The following is a 19,884-nucleotide window of genomic DNA, read 5'->3' as shown; positions in this document are numbered from 1 at the left end:
CTCCCTCGCATGACACTGTACGCTGTTGTCTTGGAAAGGAGGCCTGAAGTGGATTAGTAACTTACCCAGTCGAGAGCAAAGTCCACTTGTCTCACGAACGGCGACAACCTCCGTACTACAGTATTGGCGATATGTAGCACCACAGAAGGCCTCCCTCGCATGACACTGTACGCTGTTGTCTTGGAAAGGAGGCCTGAAGTGGATTAGTAACTTACCCAGTCGAGAGCAAAGTCCACTTGTCTCACGAACGGCGACAACCTCCGTACAACAGTATTGGCGATATGTAGCACCACAGAAGGCCTCCCTCGCATGACACTGTACGCTGTTGTCTTGGAAAGGAGGCCTGAAGTGGATTAGTAACTTACCCAGTCGAGAGCAAAGTCCACTTGTCTCACGAACGGCGACAACCTCCGTACTACAGTATTGGCGATATGTAGCACCACAGACGGCCTCTCCCGCATGATACTGTACACTGTTGTCTTGGACAGGAGGCCGATACGCGAGAAGTGTTTCGCTCGTATTGAGAAGAAGGATGGCTCGCCGGTTAGCACAGCAAGACCGCCTTCGACTTCGCCTGAAAAAAATTGCTGAAGTAAGAGTGCTCTCAATATATGCGAAAGTTGTCATTACGTTTTTTTTTTCAGTACAAATGGTAAGTAATATTTCAGTTTAAAGAAACAAATTAATATCGATATCTGAAATATGTAGTATAAAAATAGCTAGTCTAAACCGGAATGTATGTAAGAAAAAATATAAGTTGTTTGAGGATTTAACCTCCTAAGGCTCAATACATGAACATTTGACAATTGAAATCAGAGTAGGAAATACATGCCTACATACGCACCTACTCGTACATAAAGCAGAGACGCTTTCTAGATAGATTTTGGTACATTAATCCGCCCGTTGCTATCTCTATTGCACGCGCGTAATTATATAGCTGTCCCGCCCATGATGCCGGTTGTCAATGTCACTGTGCGAGTTTGAAAGCAATGTAATCATGTGCGTGCAATAGAGATAGCAATAGGAGTGGTCCGCATATACGAAAATATATCCGGAAGTGTCTCTTCTTTATAGTTCGTTTTTTTAGCATTAGATATAAGGTAAACAATCTTGATGTGTCTTTTTATTGAAAAACAGATGTTAAAAATAAATTACGGCAAATATGTAACAATTACGAATCTAATACGATCATTTATATTCTTCTTCTTTCATAAGAAATAGTTTTTAATTTTAAAAAAGCGTTTTTCAATTAAAAGACATGTCAAGATCGCTTACCTTCTTGCATCTTCTTTCTAATGCTAAAAAAACGAACTATAGATGGGGTTAAATTATTGCAACATTTCCAATAATTTTCCTCGTTTGGTGTATGGAGTCGTCGCATATATTTCTCACATATTCACCAGTAATTGGAAACGCGTCCAACAAACGTTACCTGGGTAAGCCGTGAACATATGCACTTCGCCTTCCCCTTCTGCGACTTTTTGCGACACTAGCAGTGCGCCGGATAGCAGGTACACCAGTGCAACGTCCTGAATAATAACACAATGTTATAATCATAAACCGATTAAATTCTAGATACTAAAATGACAGTTATATTGTCAACAGACCTCACACTTAAGCAAAAAAACGTATGCAATAGCAGAGTTACATTTGACGGCAGTCGATATTACATTTGATAAAATTTTACATACGTTATGTTGTTGAAAATGAAATTCTAAAATTTATACTGAATCAAAAATATATTCGTGAAGTATGGACTTCTTAAACATGCTTGCTAAACGCGTGAAACTTTTGACATAGAATTTGTGAGTTTATGAATGTGTAGAATATGGAATAACACACATATTATGGGCAAACGCGGTGATTTAAGAACTAACTAAATCAAACCATTCTTTTGAAACACATGTTGAAATCAAATACCTGCACTATTTCTGGTTCACCTTTGATACTATAATAGAGCTTTCAAATAAATAGGGAGTTAATACAAAGTAGAATATATCAATATAAAGATATGCTATAAATATTATAACTAAATTATTTATTAACAAATGTGTATGCCAATATAGTATTTTCTTATGATACTACACGATAGTGTTTTTAAACATTTGTGTCCCCTTGGCATGAGTAAATTTGACGATTATATAATTTGTAAAATGGTTGATTTTCATTTTTTTTATGACTACATATTTTCAACCTCAGTGTTGTTCAAAGTTTCATTCGAATCAAGTTGCATGTCTCGCATAATATTTTTAATTATTCCAATAATAACGGTTACGCGGTTATGCACACTGCACTACAACTGTCGTGTCACAATTTGGTGCCGTGACCAGGATTTATCGATTGTTTCCCTTAAGGACCCCGCAGCAAACATAGGGAAATGTGGTTTCAGTTAAATCTCACGAAATTTTAGTATGATGTTAATTTGGCTCTCCTGATCATTTATTTGTATGGGCACAACTCTCTCAGAAGTATACTTTCAGAAATAATCAATGTAATTGTTTTGTACAAAATATATGTGTTTGTTAGCCATTTTTACGTAATTCCTCCTCTTGACAGTTGGTGGCTTCACCTTATAACGTCAGTAACTGTCAGTGCGTGTTATAACAATACATCGATTTCAGAAAACATGTCGCGTAAATAGAAAATTATATACTTCATTATTTCTGAAAGTATACTTCTGAGAGAGTTGTGCCCATACAAAAAAATAGTCATAGTCATAGTCATATTATTTATTATATTTCCAATATAACAGGTCAAATCATAATACAATTTATTTATTAACTGTAAATGGGTTAATAAAGTAAAATAATTAAAATAATGAACTAAACATTTATAAATTCGTCGTAACTATAAAACGTGTGCTCAAGAAGCCAACTTTTTAGTTTTGACTTAAAACTAATCAATGAAGGAGCGGAGGTGACTGTCTCAGGTAGCCTATTGTAAATAGTTGGACCCATTACGTGTGTTACCTTATTCGACCGTGCGAGTCTTCTTTGTACCGGAAGCAGTCTGCTTGGGTTCCGTAAAGGGCGACCGGAGTCCGCGCGTGTTTTATATCCAGATTGGTTCATGTGTACGTAGATTGCTATCTGGTATATTAGAATTGAGGGTAAAGTTAGAATACCTAATTCTTTAAAATAAGGCTTCGCCGAGGTATCTTGGGCCACCTGCGCTACCGAACGCACAGCTCTTTTTTGTAGCCTAAATGCTCGCTGCCAGTCCGCCGCGCGCCCCCATAATTCCGCACCGTACTGCAGCAGCGAGTGAACCGTCGCGAAGTAGCTGGCTCTCACAACATGCCGTGGTACGACACGCGCGAGCCTGCCCAGTGCGAAGCATGCTCCACCTAACTTACCGCACAACGTGTCAATATGACTGGCCCATGTTAGTTTTTGGTCAATCGTGAACCCCAAGAAAGTGGTGACTGCCACTTGCTCCACGGCTACACCACTGGCTTGGACCCTTAGTGGCATCGGTGTCCGGCCTCCCACGTGGAAGTGGAGGAAGTGGGTTTTAGTGAGATTGAGGGCCAATCCGTTCAATCCAAACCACTTGGACAACTGGTTTGCTGCGTCATTGAGGCTAGATTGAAGAGCATCAGAGTTAGGAGCGATGACGATGCCGGCTACGTCGTCCGCATACATTAGGACGTCGGCTGCTGGAACAGCTTCAGGTAAATCATTAAGAAGTAATGAAAATAAGATGTTGGACACAGACGATCCTTGCGCTACACCTATTGATGTGGTCAATGGGTCAGACCTGGCTTGCCCTCCGTCCCCGACCACGATTTGTCAGGAGGATAATAATCAGGAGAGCCAAATTAACATCATACTCGTACTAAAATTTCGTGAGATTTAACTGAAACCACTTTTTCCTTATGTTTGCTGCGGGGTCCTTTAAGTCTTACTGTCTCTGTCGTGCTATTGACACGAAAGCGTCACATCCTCGAAATATGTATTAGTAGACCTACCTTATGGCTCTCCTCTTTCATGATGTAAGTGCCTGCGGGTAGATCCCTGACTTGGACCGCACCCTGCAGTAGCTGATCGTTTTCGAGTCCGAGCTCCTTGATAAAAGCCTCGGTCGCTATTCGTATTAGGGCCTGAAGATAATTATTTCATGTTAGATTATACCTACACTAGCGCTGTATATCGCTGTGAGAGCGTGCGACTTGCAATCTGGAGGTCGCGGGTTCAAACCCCGGCTCGTACCGATGAGTTTTTCGGAACTTATGTACGAAATATCATTTGATATTTACCAGTCGCTTTTCAGTGAAGGAAAACATCGTGAGGAAACCGGACTAATCCCAATAAGGCCTAGTTTACCCTCTGGATTGGAAGGTCAGATGGCAGTCGCTTTCGTAAAAACTAGTGCCTACGTCAAATCATGGGATTAGTTGTCAAGCGGACCCCAGGCTCTCATGAGCCGTGGCGAAATGCCGGGATAGCGCGAGGAAGAAGAAGAAGAGATTATACCTACACTCCATCGAAACTCAAAAGCAGCGGTCGGGAACCTTTTAGCAGCCAAGGGCCACATAGTAGTTAACCACATAGGAGGTGATGCGGGCCGTACTTTGTTAATATTTATGACTTTATGAGACATTGTCGTTTGTCACTATTACATACAAAATAGCCAAGGCGGCACTCGGGCCGCAAGCGACATGTTCACGAGCCGCACGCGGCCCGCGGGCCGCAGGTTGCCGACCGCTGCTCTAAAGGTTAGTTGACATCTGTCAAATGCGCCACTATCTATAGATGTAGTACATAATTGTTTTCCATCGTATATTCTCAGAAACGTTCGTATTTGTCATGCTCAGTTCAGTCATCCTCAGTAACTTTTGTACCAAGACTGACTGAGATAGCTTGCGTGTCTGGACACGTTCGTACGTTTCCGTGAAAATAAGATGGAAATAATTATGCACTACATCTGTATCTACGCGTTTAATTAACTCCATTCATATTTAGCCGTATTATTTTGTATGGAGACGGCCACTATATGACGGCACCGCTATCCAAGGAACCGCATTACAGCTAGGCTACCAAAGCTATTGGACATGGATATCTAGGAACTGGATTGACGGGCAATAATAATGAGGCATGACAGGGGCCAGTATAGCTGTGTGTATGTCGGCGGCCGGTTGTAAGATCAGGCAGATCGTAATGTTCCTGTGCATTGTTTTGAGGATAGTCACATTAAACCAATATATAGGTAAGATAGGTTCGTTAGGTTGCTTCAGATGCCCGAAGGGCAAACTGCCCAGAAATAGGTACGCGGGGCTCCGTCGACTCAGGGAACTCACGTGTTCGTCGACTCAAAGATTTTCACGTTTCACGATATGCCTAGGAATTTCACGATATGCCTGATCTTACGATCGGCCGCCGACATGTACAAAGCGATTGGTTGATGAGTTCGCATCACGCACGCGATTGGTTGATGAGTTCGCATTACGCGCGCTATTGGTCGCAACTAGTTGCGTTAGAATTTAGAGATTGGCTGGAATTCGTGAGTCACCGCTGACCTAGTACTATTTTTAGTGCCCGTAACGCCCGTTCTTAGATATTATACGTCAATGACCAAACGACTTAGTGGTCCAACATTTTGTTTCAAATTCCATTTTGCTGGATGCAGCACTTATATATTACCTGTTCGTCCATATTCTCAGTATTGTTCTTCTTGAACGACGACCCCTCTTTGCTCCTTTGGAAGGACGACGTTGTCGGTTGTACGTCTGGCTGCTGCTGTGAAAATTAATTAACACAATAAGACATATCTATTGGAAACTAGCGACCGCACGGGTTACACAACACCTTAACACATTCATTACCAATAAGTGCTACGGGTTACGCTCGTAGCGCGTAGCCACGGTTTCGCCGTATGTAGCGCGTAGTCGCTACGAACAGTGTACCCGACAGTCGGGTTCTTGGTGTTGAATGTGTTAAGAAAATATACATCCGAACCTTCCTCAAGACTCTATTGATAGGTGACGTGACCGCGTGAAAATCCGTTCAATAGTATTTGAGTCGCTTAACTTCAAACTCGGGTAAATCCATATGTCAGATCATGCGATTTTGGTATTATGAAAAGGTAATAGGGTAGATATTTGCTGAGAGGGTCGAATAGATTTACCCGAGTTTGATGTTAAGCGACACATTTGAGTTCGTAGATAACAGACATACACGCAAACAGTCAGACGGCGGGGGACTTTGTCTTATAAGGTGTTCTTTCTCTGGGAGTGATCTAAGTCCCAGAGAGTCTAAATGCAGTCGTGTTGAGTAAGGCTCTTTGATTTCTTTTGTTCTTTAAAGTGTTGTATAATGAATATTATAATTTTCCAAATAGTTGTATAATGAATATTTCAGTTCCGTTATGTGAGGATACTCAACATTAAAAAGTATTCCATTATAGTTTGATCTATAACGCAGTACTTAAATCAAACGAGGTATTAACTTGGTATCTTCGTTCTACACAGTGAGTAAATTTTCCATACCGTAAAACGGGGTGAGAAGGTTTCGCGGGGAGAGGTGGGTTATGAATGGGGAGAGAAGGTTTGAGATGGGGATGAGAAGGCATTTTAAGGCTACTGCTACAAAAATAATGTATTCCAATTTAAAATGGAGCTATAGTACCTAATTACGCATAATAAAAAAAATCGATCCAACAATCTTCCAAAATCACCTTTGTATGAAAACCCCTCTCACCCCAAATACGAGGCACTACGTGGTGAGCCGGGTTTTCCTCTTAATCGTCAAAGTTATGAAATGGAACTACCCAAAATAAAATAAAAACTAAAATACAAACGTCCAGAACACTTATTATATACACCATTCAGTTTACATATGTAAAAATAAAATGTTATGTTTTGTTTTGTTGTGTTTTAGTTTTAGTTTTATTTTATAGATGAGTTACTTTATTTTTTAATATTTGTATCTACCTTATAAATAAATAAAGTTAAATGTTATCGAGGTTTGAAATTCAGTTTTGACCCTACTCACCCCATTTTACGGTAATAAACATTATAGTTCTCCAAATTGTATTAACGCATTCACTGCCAGGGGGCGCGGCCTAGGAACAAACTTGTATGGTGGTGAACACACATGTGCGTCGGGGGCAGTGAATGTGTTAAAATACATATTATAGTTCTCTAAATCGTTGTATAATGAACATTTCAGTTCAGCAACAAGTGTAATCGACCAGTAGGTTACCTGCGGTGTGTTAGTAGCAATGTCGGGTACCATGTCCGGTCTGGATTTCCTGGCGATGTTAATGGGGGAGGACGCCATGTGCCCGTTCTCTTGCTGCATGCAACATATTACAGATGTAGTGCATAATTATTTTCCATCGTATTTTGCACGGAAACGCACGAAAGTGTCCTGATATTTCAGTCAACCGTACAAAATGTACTGAGGTTGACTGAAGTAGCATGACAAACACGAACTTTATCGAGAAAATACGATGGAAGACAATTACTACATCAGTATATAGTTTTCAAAATTGTCAGGAGAAAATGGGGGCAAACTAGAAATATTTAGGCACGAACTGACGACCAAATAAAAATGTTGATTTAGCGACTTTTTGTAATGACAGATTGGTTTTTTGGGTGAACACATTTTTAGCAAAAGTTTATCTACTTTGTGAGTTGAGATACACACACACAAGACTTTAAACTTAGACTTACACGCACACACACTTGAGATACACAACCACACAAAGTAGTGACAGTTCTATACTTACAGCATGTTCAACCCTTTCGCTGTGGTGTGGGGAATGCATAGAAGTACTGGAATCGACTGTAACTTTTCGACCTGGCGATGAAGCGACTGTGGTAGGCCGGCGTTTTTCACGGCCCTGCGGCAAACAGGTTAAGTTATACATATAATAATTATACAAAAGATGGTATTAGTGTTAGTGCAATGTTCTAACGCCAGAGAGCAACACTGGCAGATTGAAAACCAAAGAGTAACTTATACATACTACAACTTAAACAGTTTATTGAGAAATTTTCACTGACATCCTCTGCCTCGCGGCCTCTTTATCGTTCGAATATGCAAGAGTGATAGAGAGGCAGATAACAAAATTACATACATTGGTAGAGGTGCCTCCTACTTTACTTGACTAAAAATTTCTTCTTTAAAATTTGGAGTCGTTTATAAGGGCCAATCAAACTGTACTCACCGGATTAACCAACTCTGCACTCAAACCAAGATACTGATGCAACGCAGTGAAGGTTACCCTTTGTAAGCGCACCATGATGATCTGAAATGCACAAAACTTGCAATTAGTATTCTGCATTGAAACTGATATACACCAAATATGTCTATTCTATTCTAAACTACACTTCTACAGTTTTTTTATGAATATTAGAATGGAAACCAAACCCACTATTTTTGCACCCTAATTTTGAAAAAAGAATACAAATCTGAATTGAAAATAAAATACCCAACCTACTCACAAAATTTCTCAGGAACTTATGTGTCAATTATCACTATTATCAATGTGGTAGAACAGGCGCCAGAGCCCGCTTTTACAAAACTACAAGTCTAAACCGGCAATACCATTTAAAATGACATCATTGGTCACACACAAGTGTGTCAATCGCATAAATGTTGACTGGTCATTACAATGTTCGATTATTAGTTGTTAGATTTTAGGTTCAAGCTGTGCATTGTAATTATTTTTGTGTTTTATGTTTTAAGTTTATGTCTAATGTAACTTTTAGATTCATATCATATTGTATTGTGTATTAGTAGTTAGATTTAGGTATAAGCAGTGCATTGTAATTATTTTTGTTTTGTGTTTGAGCTGATGGCCTAGTTGCCAATGCTCATAATAAATAAAAATAAAAAATTGACTGGTCACACCTGACACTGACATACGACGAATTGTCACTGTCAGATGACAAATTGTCACATTGTTGAAACATGGTTCCGGTGGCTAACCTGAATAACTCTGACGAAGATGTCAGGGTACTCGTGGAAGACCTCCTGGAACGCTCTCATTGGTAGCTTGATCACTTGAGAGTCCTCTAAAGCCTTGGCGTTCACGGTTTTGTACGGTTGCGAGTGGCCCTGCAAATAAACAACAAAACTTTAAAAAATAACCTTTTTCATTAACCCTTTGACGCCCCGCCACTAGTGCGGTTGGAAATACCGGTCTCGCATTGGTTACAGTTCCTTAAATCATATATCAAGATATTAAAGGCCACATGAATACGTACCGTGAGCACGTCAGTGAAGCTCAGCAGTGACGTGACGCTCTCGCCCGCCCTGACCACTTTGAGAGACAAGCTACTGCCGTCCGGGTTGGTGATGTACACGTTGACGCGGCCATTTTGCTAGCCAGAGAAACACGTACCGTGAGCACGTCGGTGAAGCTCAGCAGTGACGTGACGCTCTCGCCCGCCCTGACCACTTTGAGAGACAAGCTACTGCCGTCCGGGTTGGTGATGTACACGTTGACGCGGCCATTTTGCTAGCCAGAGAAACACGTACCGTGAGCACGTCGGTGAAGCTCAGCAGTGACGTGACGCTCTCGCCCGCCCTGACCACTTTGAGAGACAAGCTACTGCCGTCCGGGTTGGTGATGTACACGTTGACGCGGCCATTTTGTACCACGTACACGTTTTCGTCCGTGTCACCTGCGAAATTGAATACATTATCATTAAAATCAAGACTAAAAAAGTAAATTACTATTTTCCATGCGCAGTATAGACCCTAGTGAAAAAAAAAAACATTATTTTTAGTGGCAGGGGTCTCTGCCTTTTTACGTTGAGGAAATAAGGACTCCTCTGGATACTACGAAAGAATGCCGAAATTGAGGAGATGGTGGGCGAACTTAACACCATCGGCGAAACTAAATCCCACAGACTTCGCTGGTACCGTCACCTAATAATTAGAATGGGAGAGAATCAGGTTGGCAAAAGGGCGTACTTGGGAAGACCGACTGGTAGCCGCGCAGTGGGACGGCCAGCATGATACCGCTGGAGAGAAAGTGTTGATCTGCGTCAGCTTCAAGCCGATAATTGGCACAAAACGACGCAGTATCGGGAAAAGTGGCGTGCTCTCGTTTCGGAGGTCAAAACCCTCTTTGAGTCACTGAGCCACATTAGTTAGTTTTCTTTGTTACAGATGAATATATACTTACCGACTTTGAACAGAAAAGCCCCCGCAGGCAAATTGAGTATCTCCGTGTGCTTGCACAGCATCAGAAACACCGGCTTCTCGAAGTGTCCAAACACTCGGATACTGTGCAGCATGTATAGAGCGTCCGGCGGCACCCGATCGTCGTTGGTAAGGTCTTCTTCTAGGTATTCTGCGGGCGGTTCTAGGACCTAGGAGAAAAATGTGTGGTATAGACATTTTCATAAATCAAATCGTTATTCATTCTTCCATGCGGATTTAAAAGGGGTTTTAAAAGCTTGTTAAAAACTGTCACTGTCGGACTAATATGGAAGAGTGATAGAGAGACACAAAGCGTTTCATTGTCGAAGCGATAGCGATTGACACCTTGGCTAGGCCGGCAGGCCCCTATGGATATCGAGGCAGACCAAGACGGAGAGACCGGGACGACCTAGATACATATTGAGAAGTGTGGTGGGAGAGCATTGGATAGGACCAAATGGCGGAAAAAAGGGAACACCTTTGCCCAGCTGATGTACTTCTCGTATCGATGGTGTCATACTGTGACAAAGTTCACACTTAACGCCCCTGTCGCAAACAGTTGTACCTTTTCCGGCTACCAAAAATTTACCTTCAACTGTTTAGGTTAGGTTAGCCTTCTTTAACTGCATAGTTTCCTCGCAAACCACATGACCATCTGTCCTTTCCAGCCTCGATGCTAGGCTGGATATACCATAACCTTTAAAGTGGCAGGTAACGTCCTATCTTACCTCCAACTGTTTAGGCGCTGACTTCTTTAACTGCAGTAGTTGCATCGCAAACCACATGACCATCTGTCCTTTCGAGCCCCGATGCTAGGCTGCATATACCATAACCTTTAGTGGTAGATAACGTCCTTCTTACCTTCAACTGTTCAGGCGCTGACTCCTTCTTCAGTTGAAGTAGTTTCCTAGCGAAGCGCATGACCGCCCGTCGTTTCCTGCCCTGGCCCGAGTTGGAAATGGATTTCACTTTGCGCAGCATCCTGCGGCCGTAGAAGAGCATTTTGTCGCGTTTGCGGAACCGCTTCGCGGGCTCCACTGTGGCTGGCGCGCCGTTTAGCATTTCTGCAAAATAATAAATAAATAAAGTAAATTGACCAAATTGGGGGCTTTCGAATCCTTCCCACGCCGGTAGCTAAGCAATACACTGTGCTTGAGAACCGAGTGGGTTCAAATCCCGAGACGTACATTATTTAGTCATCATAATATCATCAACAAATGCCCAGTCAAAAGTGGTCAAAAGTCAACCAACATAGGTATAAGGGATACAACACAGGGAGTGTATCAAAGAAAGTCGAAAATGAATACCTGGCTCAAAAATTCCCCTCGTTCGAGTTACTCATTCGGTTTCTTTCTAACCGCGTTAATTAGTAAGAGACAGGGTACAATGGCGTATAAATTACCTTTCGACCGCCATCTCCTGTAGTAATAGAAGAACACTACGACTAGTGAGAGCACGACGCACCCGCAGAAAGACCATAGCAACTGAAACAAGTACAAAAATTATCGTAATGAGCATAATAACAAACCACACTGGGTGATCCGCACGCCCCTCTGGTGTGTGAGCGAGACAGCGCTATGCACGTATGTAGACCCAATAATAGAATTCAAATTAGTGCACACATTTTGATAAAGATTTATTTATAGTAGGCAAATTTATGGGTAGTCGAAAGTATATTATAGTGCATTTGGACATGGAAGTACAGCGTAGGAATTGCGACCTTATACAGTCGCAGTACGATTTAATCTGCATTGATATAGGTTTGTTGGCAAAGGATAGGTTAAGAAGGATGACTGAGTATGTACTAAATATACATTTTGAGAATAACTAGATAATCATAAAATCAAATAACTTTTAGATACATTATTATTTATATTCGAATACGTTTTGGCCATATCGAATAACAGTACCTAACCAGACCGGAACACATAGTGTCTTCGGGTGATTGTGAAATAGCTCATAATTCCTGCATGTCATGCACATTTACGTGATTTCCCTAGGATTTCCCATCTTCAGTTAAATTTCAGCTCAATCGGACATCAGGGACTAAATCAGTATTCAATTCTTAAAGTATCACAAATTAACAAACCTTATAAGTTATAATTATAAGTTAGATATTGGAAAAAGAATGACATAAAAAGTAGCGGATCAGACTATGCTATCACTATCAGACATTCTGTAATGACTTAATATAAAGATATAGCTCCATAGGTAGAACAACTATACTGAGACAGATACTTTTAAACACGATGTGTAGTGAAAGTGAATTATACCTTATTTGGAAAATATCCCAGGGTAGCAGATATTTTTGGAGCCTAGTTTAATCCGCTACTATTGATGCTGACTAGAGTCGGGCCAACAAAAGTCTGCAGCGGATTTGATAGCCCACGCAGTGCAAGTGTCATTTATACGTAATAATTTCATAGAAGTTTGACGTTTAAAATACACTTGCACTGCGTGGGCTATTAAATCCGCTGCAGACTATTATTGGTCTAACTCTACAATTATATACTCGTATTGAAATCCATAAAGTAAATGCGTACTCTTTACCTTGACATTTAGAAGTCACTATTAAGTTTTAAAAAACTACTTACAAAATTGTATAAACAATAAAAAAAAACAAGTTTCCTAAACTCGTATCAAAATCTAATCATATTGCGAATACGTAATGAACTTGACCTAGTAACAGATATTTAAAATAAGTTTTATGTTACATTTAATTTAATTACAAAGTTAAGTCTTAACTATAACGAATAAAGTTGATTTTGTTTTAAACTTACAAAGTAGTTACGACATTCTAAAGCGATATTTTTATCGCGTGTGCGTAAATTTAGTAAGTAGTACGCATTTCGTCTCATATGATAATGTTCTTAAGTAAGATAGCACGGAACGATACGGAACAATAACGTCACATATTTTTCTCGTATCCGTAAATTACTTTGAGTACTTGTATTTTCGTACATAGAATAGAATGTATGTTCGTGATAAACTCAAAAGCTACTTAATGCATTTTCGTGCAGTTTTCCCGGGTGGGTCCCTAGTACAGATTATAAAGACTCAGAGATCTACATATGTAAACTATTCATAAAGTACGTACATATATATGTATGTAATAAAACAGCGTCTGTTATTCATTATATCACTCTCGCATCGTACTAAACATTTATATACGAATAATAATTCAATATACCAAGTTATGAACCGTCGTGGACTGAATACAGAGCATTGTTAAAGATGATTCATAATGCGGTCTATAATATGAATAATTACTTAAATACATACATTAATTATTGCAAGGTTTTAATTGTCGATAAAGTTATCATGTTACCATGTTAGTTCTTTAAAGGTACTTTAATAACTCAGTAATTAAGGTAAGTAGGTAAACTATATTATTTACATTTCAACCGTACCCATCCTTACATTTCTATAAATATTTGGAGATCTTACACATATAGGCGAGTTTCCGTTCACTTGACGGATTAGCAAATAATATATTTCATTTTTTATTTGCTACTTGAGATAAAAGACATTTAGGCAATAATTTGCAAAAGTCCACATTTGCGCAGCAATGTAGGTTTATATTTAAATTTCGTCAAGTGGACGAAATTAGAGCTGGACGAAAACTAGCGCAAAGTAACTAAATCCTCACAAAGGAGCAAATACATGTACTCATTACACAAAGAAATGCCCATACCGGGTTTCGAACCCAGGACCTCCAGCTTCATAAGCTGCGTCATTATGAACTATCCTAACGAAACTGATTAGTGATTACATCAGGGATGCCAACTTAGTGGTTTTACCACTAAATTTAGGGGGAAATAAAGCAGCTAGGGGTTTTTTTAGGGGCTAAATATTTTTAGTGGTTTTTTTAGAGTAGAAAAGTGCGGCAAATTTGAAAAAATATAGGCGTGAAGCGATATCGTCTCATAGAAAATTTGAATTTCGCGCCTTTTTCTACTGACAAGATTTTCTTGACCATCTATGTATAACGTTCATATGTATGATCATTAAAATGTCGAACCGGTTGAAAATCATAATAATGTTCTTTTGGAAAATCTATAATATTTTTCTTTTTATTTAGTGGGTTTTCCAAAATAATAGTACAGTGTTAAGGGTTTTTAAGTTGAGCTCAGGGGTAAAAAAAATTGGAGTTGGCAACACTGGATTACATTACGAACATATCGATTGTACATTATCTAATCACTAGGACATATTACGAGATCAATATCGCTAGTTCTCCGATCTCATTAAATATGTACTACGCAACCTCCCTGATAAGATAACATATTATACGTATTTGAATATCATATATCGAAAGAGTTATATCAATTTTGGTTCAGCTCATGGTATAATAATATACTCCGCCTGGTACTCTCTTCCCGTCTTTTCTAGGTCACCTGACTGACACAAGCCTACGTCATCATGCGACAGCGCTATATGATAATATGCGATAGCGCTAGATATAGCGGCCATGTTATTGTGACGTAGGCTTGTGTCACTCTGGGAAGAGAAGACTAAACTATTCTGGTAAGTCCTCGAGTACTTTTTTAATGCCTGGGCCACACTATAACGACCGGGAAAAGCCGTTATTGTCACTATAATCCCAGTGTGGCCGTATCACTAGGTATACTTTGGCAAACATACAATGTCATTAGAAAAAGGCGCGAAATTCAAAGTTACTATGGGAGGATGAGGTAATCCTATCGTTATAGGTATAAGTCTATTTTTTTCTTATTTTCGGCCTTTTCCTACTAACGGAAATGGCTTGCGAAAGTAAAATTAAGAAGGAGGACAAATTACCACACCAACAATGTCTATTATCTTCAAGTAACTCAGCCAATTTTCAAAAAACATATCGAAAACATTCAACACAGCATAATATGCAAATAACACAACTTTACATTTAAAAATAACACTATTTTGTGGAACCATAGAGACTGTTCAAAAACACAAAAAAAACACCGCGAAGAATTAAAACTATCAACACTAATTAGGATTGTTCATTTTTTTTCAAATGTTCTATTTCGAAAACCATTTCGAGATATAAGGTTTTTAAACAGTTTCCGACATTTGCTGCGATATAATAATTGAGGATTGAAGATATTTCAACAAATATCCTTATGACCTTAGTTTGACCTTCTCCTGGGCTGAATGTAAAGTCATTGCATAATAAAAGTTATCGAACCATAGTAAATAAATCCGTCACTCACGTATTGTCAAAGTTATCATTGTCATCGATTGTCATAACAAAAATTTTCAGTTAAACCGCTGCGCTTGTTTGTTACAATTTGATTTATAATTAATACCTAAACAGATTTCATTGCTTAATAATATACCAAAAACCTTGTTCCTATGTGTGGGAATGATTCACAAAAATAATAGTTCGAATCCACGAAGACCTACGACGTGAAAGATGGTGCCGTGAATTAAACTTGGAATACCTACCTACTTTTCGTGTTACACACAGTATTGCTGTGAGAATCACGTTGATGTAAGTATAAAATTAATATTAATTTACTACAATTAAGTATTTAAAAGCTCACTTTATTGGTAGGGTCGTGGTATCTATTTATTTTCTGTGGTAATGTAGCCAGAGTATCTAAAGGCAAACCGTTAAACAGAGATGGTGCCTACTAGAAAGAAGGAATATACAAGAATACATAGCCATACTCAAAATTCAGCCTGAAACTGCTTTAAAAAGATATAATTTCTAATTTCCAGGTACATGTTGCAGTTCAAGCTGCTGATATCATGGTGGACAAGACTTAATAAAGAGTTGTGAATAATAAAATTAATAAAACATGTTTTTGTTTACCTACTTTTTTATTAATTTGGGAAATATGTTATATATGTTTCCAAAAAAAATAGTAACTTTACATTAAATGTATGTTTATCATGTTCTGCACGAGCATCTGACAATGATGGCTTCTTGTTGACCATCCAGAAGAGAAGTGTATGGTTTGTTATTTACTCTGTTCCCAGGCATTATTTACGGTCGTAAAGTATTACGACGATTAATAATTAATATGACGTTCGTTTCAATACAAAATGCTCAACTTTGTTCTGGGCCCAAGTGCAGTTACATATCTCACAGCTGTATCTAAATAGGAATCACGATGACCTGAAATAATAGGATATAATTAGCAAAATTGGCATGTTCCTAATATAGTAGTATAAGTATGTAGTACAATATCCAAACAATAGTGACAAGCCGGTAGAAAGCACCCACTGGGTGCTAAGCTACCTTTAGCAATGGACGCTTGTAACGATTTTATGAATCCAATCTTCTTACAAATCTAATCAGTTAAAATATATATGATGTAGGTAACTTACGTTTGTATTTTTGCTCCCTTGATTTCAGCCAAGTTATGGTTGGAGTTGGATGCTATATGGATACATACTCCAATAAAACTAAGTTATATTATATAACTTAGGCAGATTTCTGGAATCAGCTTTCTCAAATTTATAGCGTAGGTATTTTGAAATGATTCAAAATAAACGAGTTTTCCATTCCAGAAGATTGTTATTTATAGAAACACGTGACACTGACATTGTCGACAGGTGACATTACAATCAATCGACAATGACAACTATTTTTTTAATGCTTGTTGTTGCTTGTGCATTCTCCTAATCAGCCGACGACATGTAATTTACGAGAAGTCGTATCTCATATTTTCAATAAATTATAAATATTCAACCGAGCCACGAATTACTAAATCATTCAAATTGGTATCTTAAATTAACCTATATTTTCAGAAAATAAAATAAAAATGGGGGTCTAAAAAAAATGAACAATCCTAATTCCTGGAGGCAAAGAAAACAGCCAGCAACCTTCTACGTGGCATAAAACTATCCGTTTCTATAAAAAAAAACCTCGGGAAGCATTCAAAACAGCCAGTGACTTTAAAAAATCGAACGCAACATTTACGCGGTAAAAGTAAAACCATGCGTTTGAAAATGGAACGCGCGCTAAACTGCCGACTGCTCGCGCCTCGTCCTTGCGCGGCACTTTTCATCTGTTGCAACCGGCGCGCGCATATTGCGAAAAAGGCTAAACTCCTATGACTATATGGTTTTTAATTGTGTCATATGTGTGTAAACGCGGCTTACTATAGCTTATGACCAGTGAAGTAAGAGGGATGGGTATAGTTTGTTATTCTACTCTGACAAAATGTCCTTACGTAAGTCATCAATGGACCTTGTGTAGCTAAACAAAGATGAAACCAGTTTTCTCTGGCCACTGATCTTTGTATCAATGATTCATTTTTTTGTGTACCTTAAGGTTCTTCCATCAATGTGCGGTACTGAATGTGCTTTGTGCCCCCCGCACACTGTTGGAATCCCAACTTACTAAATGACTATTGGTGGGGGCATTATTGTGCACCCTGATTTAAAACATTCAGCTTATAACCATTTTGGAATAAAATTTGCATTCCACTCTCTTGGTTTCCCTATGATGCCCTATGATTACCAGTTCTATGATGTCCAGGTGCCTCGCTTATTGTGAAAGTGAATGAATAGATGATGAATGGAAAACTTGTAATGTGAGATTTTATTGTTATTATAATTGTATATTTTTTTTTGATGTTATGATGTGGTTAAATTTTTTAAATTCTATTGATATAATTGTATAACTTGTATAAGTAGTAGCAAACTGTAGCAAGTGTAATTGGTATAAGTAATACTGTAGCCGTTCTTGTGATATTATATTGTGATATAAATAATAAAATAAATAGATGATTGATGACAGGTCAAAAATTGACCAGTGTTTTCTGAAGTATTAAAGAGCAATTTATGAGATGTTTCAAAAGGTATAATTATTTATTTATACTTTATTGCACAGTAAAAGGTGTGCAAAAGGCGAACATAATACCATAAGGCATTCCCTACCAGTTAACCCTCGGGACAAAATAAGGAATAGCAAATAGTAATAGGTGCTAATAAGTTTGTTGTCCTTGACAATAAATAGCTTTTATCTTGAAAATTATCCTAATTGACAATGAGGTAATGACATTGATCTGAGAATGTCACATGTACACTACATATGACATTTCAACCGTAGTTTCAATTTCGGTTTCGGCACAATAATAATGTTTTGGCCAAAAATTTGGTTTCACCCGAAATTAGAGTAAAACTGAACCTTCTGTTTTGGTAAAATCTGATTAAGGTCGGACACCACATACCTACCTATATTGTTTAAGAAAAACAGCATTTGCTAATTTAATTCCATCATTATTACCTATCTTTAATAACAAATTATGGACTTTGGTACCAATTTACATGAGTAGATAACAATCAGATAAATATTTCATCACAAGGTAACCAAGCCAGTCAACATACACATAGAAATAATCCATAACTCAGAATTGAATATTTGTGATAAACACACAAATGCCCTTACCAGGATTTGAACCTGAGACCTGCTTCATAGGCAAGGTCACTGTAAACTTAAAAGAGTAAACTTAACTAACAAGAAAAAAAAAATAGTATTTTTCATTTGTTTGAAGGTTTTTTTTTGAAGATTTTTCTGATTTCCGGAATACCAAAAGACCTGCAAAAGACCGATTTTAATGATATTTCATTACCGGAATACAATAACGAAATTATTTAAAATGGTCCATTTTCTGAAGTTTCAGAGAAGTTGCACATTCATAAGTTTTACATTTTTTTTCTTTCGGCGCTACTATTTTAGGCAGCTTTAGCTTAACAATGTAATTTATAAAGTTAACCAACAGAGCTATTTCTAGTATAGGAAGTAGTTTTAAAAATAGACATGTTATTGTTTTTGAACTGAGACCTCTTGAACTGCAAAACATGTTGTTATTGTTAATACTTTGAGAATGTCAATTACAAATTGTAGTAGTAGAAATTTAATAATAATATTTTTGGTATTTGCTCTAAGATACTTGTTTTTTTTTTAGTGTACAAATGGTACTTAACCTCTTGTCTATGTTTCTTGTTGGCATTTTTTTCAAGAACTTTTTTTTCTGCTCTGTACAGCACAACTAAGATTCTGGTTGTTCTTCTCCCACACACTAGCAACAAAGTTCTTGAATTTCATTAATATCATAATCAGCCATCATAACTCTAACCTTTTAATTGAAATAAGATGAATAAGAGTTTAATTGTGCTGGTTCAAACTATTCTTGAATATAATTCTGATTGCATTATTTATAACTACTTTGGAGAAACAGATTAATTTGATAATACAAAACATGTATTTTGAGAGAAAACTATCAGTGTGTTTGCGTTTGTTTACACATTTTATGTCGCATTAGTAGAGCAACCTTTGTTTGGCCTATCGCAAAAAAATGTTTGCTCACATTGACTTCAAGGATATCAGATCTATTGTTACAACTGTTATCTAACTAAGGCCAGGAAACCGTACTTCCGCATCCGAAAAAAATGAAGATTATCTTAGACACGCTTAAAGTCACGTAAATATGCACAAATCGTTGAAGAAACTCAAAGAAAATCAATACGTACCTGGTTTTCTTCAAAATTGTTAGTCCATTCCGCCGTCCACGTCTTGACCGCAAACATATCCGATTTATCATGTATATTATTCAGAAGGCCTACCACATCCATTTTGTAAATCTTTAATAAAAACCATCACATTTAACACTTGAAAATAGCCGTGAATAAAATTCAAGTGCCTACATACACGGCCGCAAAAGAAATGTCACAGATAAGACTAAAAGACAAGAGGAGAGGAAAGAGTTGAATA

At 38.2% G+C, this 19,884-nt stretch overlaps 1 protein-coding gene across 1 annotated transcript; it reads right to left on the bottom strand.

Moving 5' to 3' along the window:
* Positions 1–37: 37 nt before the first annotated feature.
* Positions 38–19,837, bottom strand: LOC134678133 (neuropathy target esterase sws-like). Its single transcript, XM_063536583.1, has 15 exons — positions 19,644–19,837; positions 11,560–11,641; positions 11,019–11,221; positions 10,141–10,327; positions 9,489–9,634; positions 9,215–9,331; positions 8,937–9,065; positions 8,173–8,253; positions 7,732–7,845; positions 7,203–7,295; positions 5,643–5,738; positions 3,971–4,102; positions 1,921–1,959; positions 1,433–1,529; positions 38–574 (listed from the first exon to the last, which is right to left on the bottom strand). The coding sequence occupies exons 1-15, from the start codon at positions 19,743–19,745 to the stop codon at positions 354–356; spliced, it is 1,839 nt and encodes a 612-aa protein (XP_063392653.1). The 5' UTR covers positions 19,746–19,837; the 3' UTR covers positions 38–353.
* Between the last annotated feature and the right edge of the window lie 47 nt (positions 19,838–19,884).

This window comes from Cydia fagiglandana, chromosome Z (assembly GCF_963556715.1).
Source record: "Cydia fagiglandana chromosome Z, ilCydFagi1.1, whole genome shotgun sequence".
NCBI lineage: Eukaryota > Metazoa > Arthropoda > Insecta > Lepidoptera > Tortricidae > Cydia > Cydia fagiglandana.
The sequence above is the reverse complement of the archived record's forward strand: the minus strand, read 5'-3'. Positions and strand labels throughout refer to the sequence as shown.

What these genes read in the sequence shown, in the direction of transcription:
- LOC134678133 (XM_063536583.1), bottom strand. Translation starts at nt 19,745, where the DNA reads ATGGATGTGGTAGGCCTTCTGAATAATATACATGATAAATCGGATATG. An exon ending in ACAATTTTGAAGAAAACCAG is followed by an intron (nt 11,642 to 19,643) that starts GTACGTATTGAT and finishes TACTTGTTTCAG; the next exon opens with TTGCTATGGTCTTTCTGCGG. An exon ending in GCTTCACTGACGTGCTCACG is followed by an intron (nt 9,066 to 9,214) that starts GTACGTATTCAT and finishes GTTTATTTGCAG; the next exon opens with GGCCACTCGCAACCGTACAA.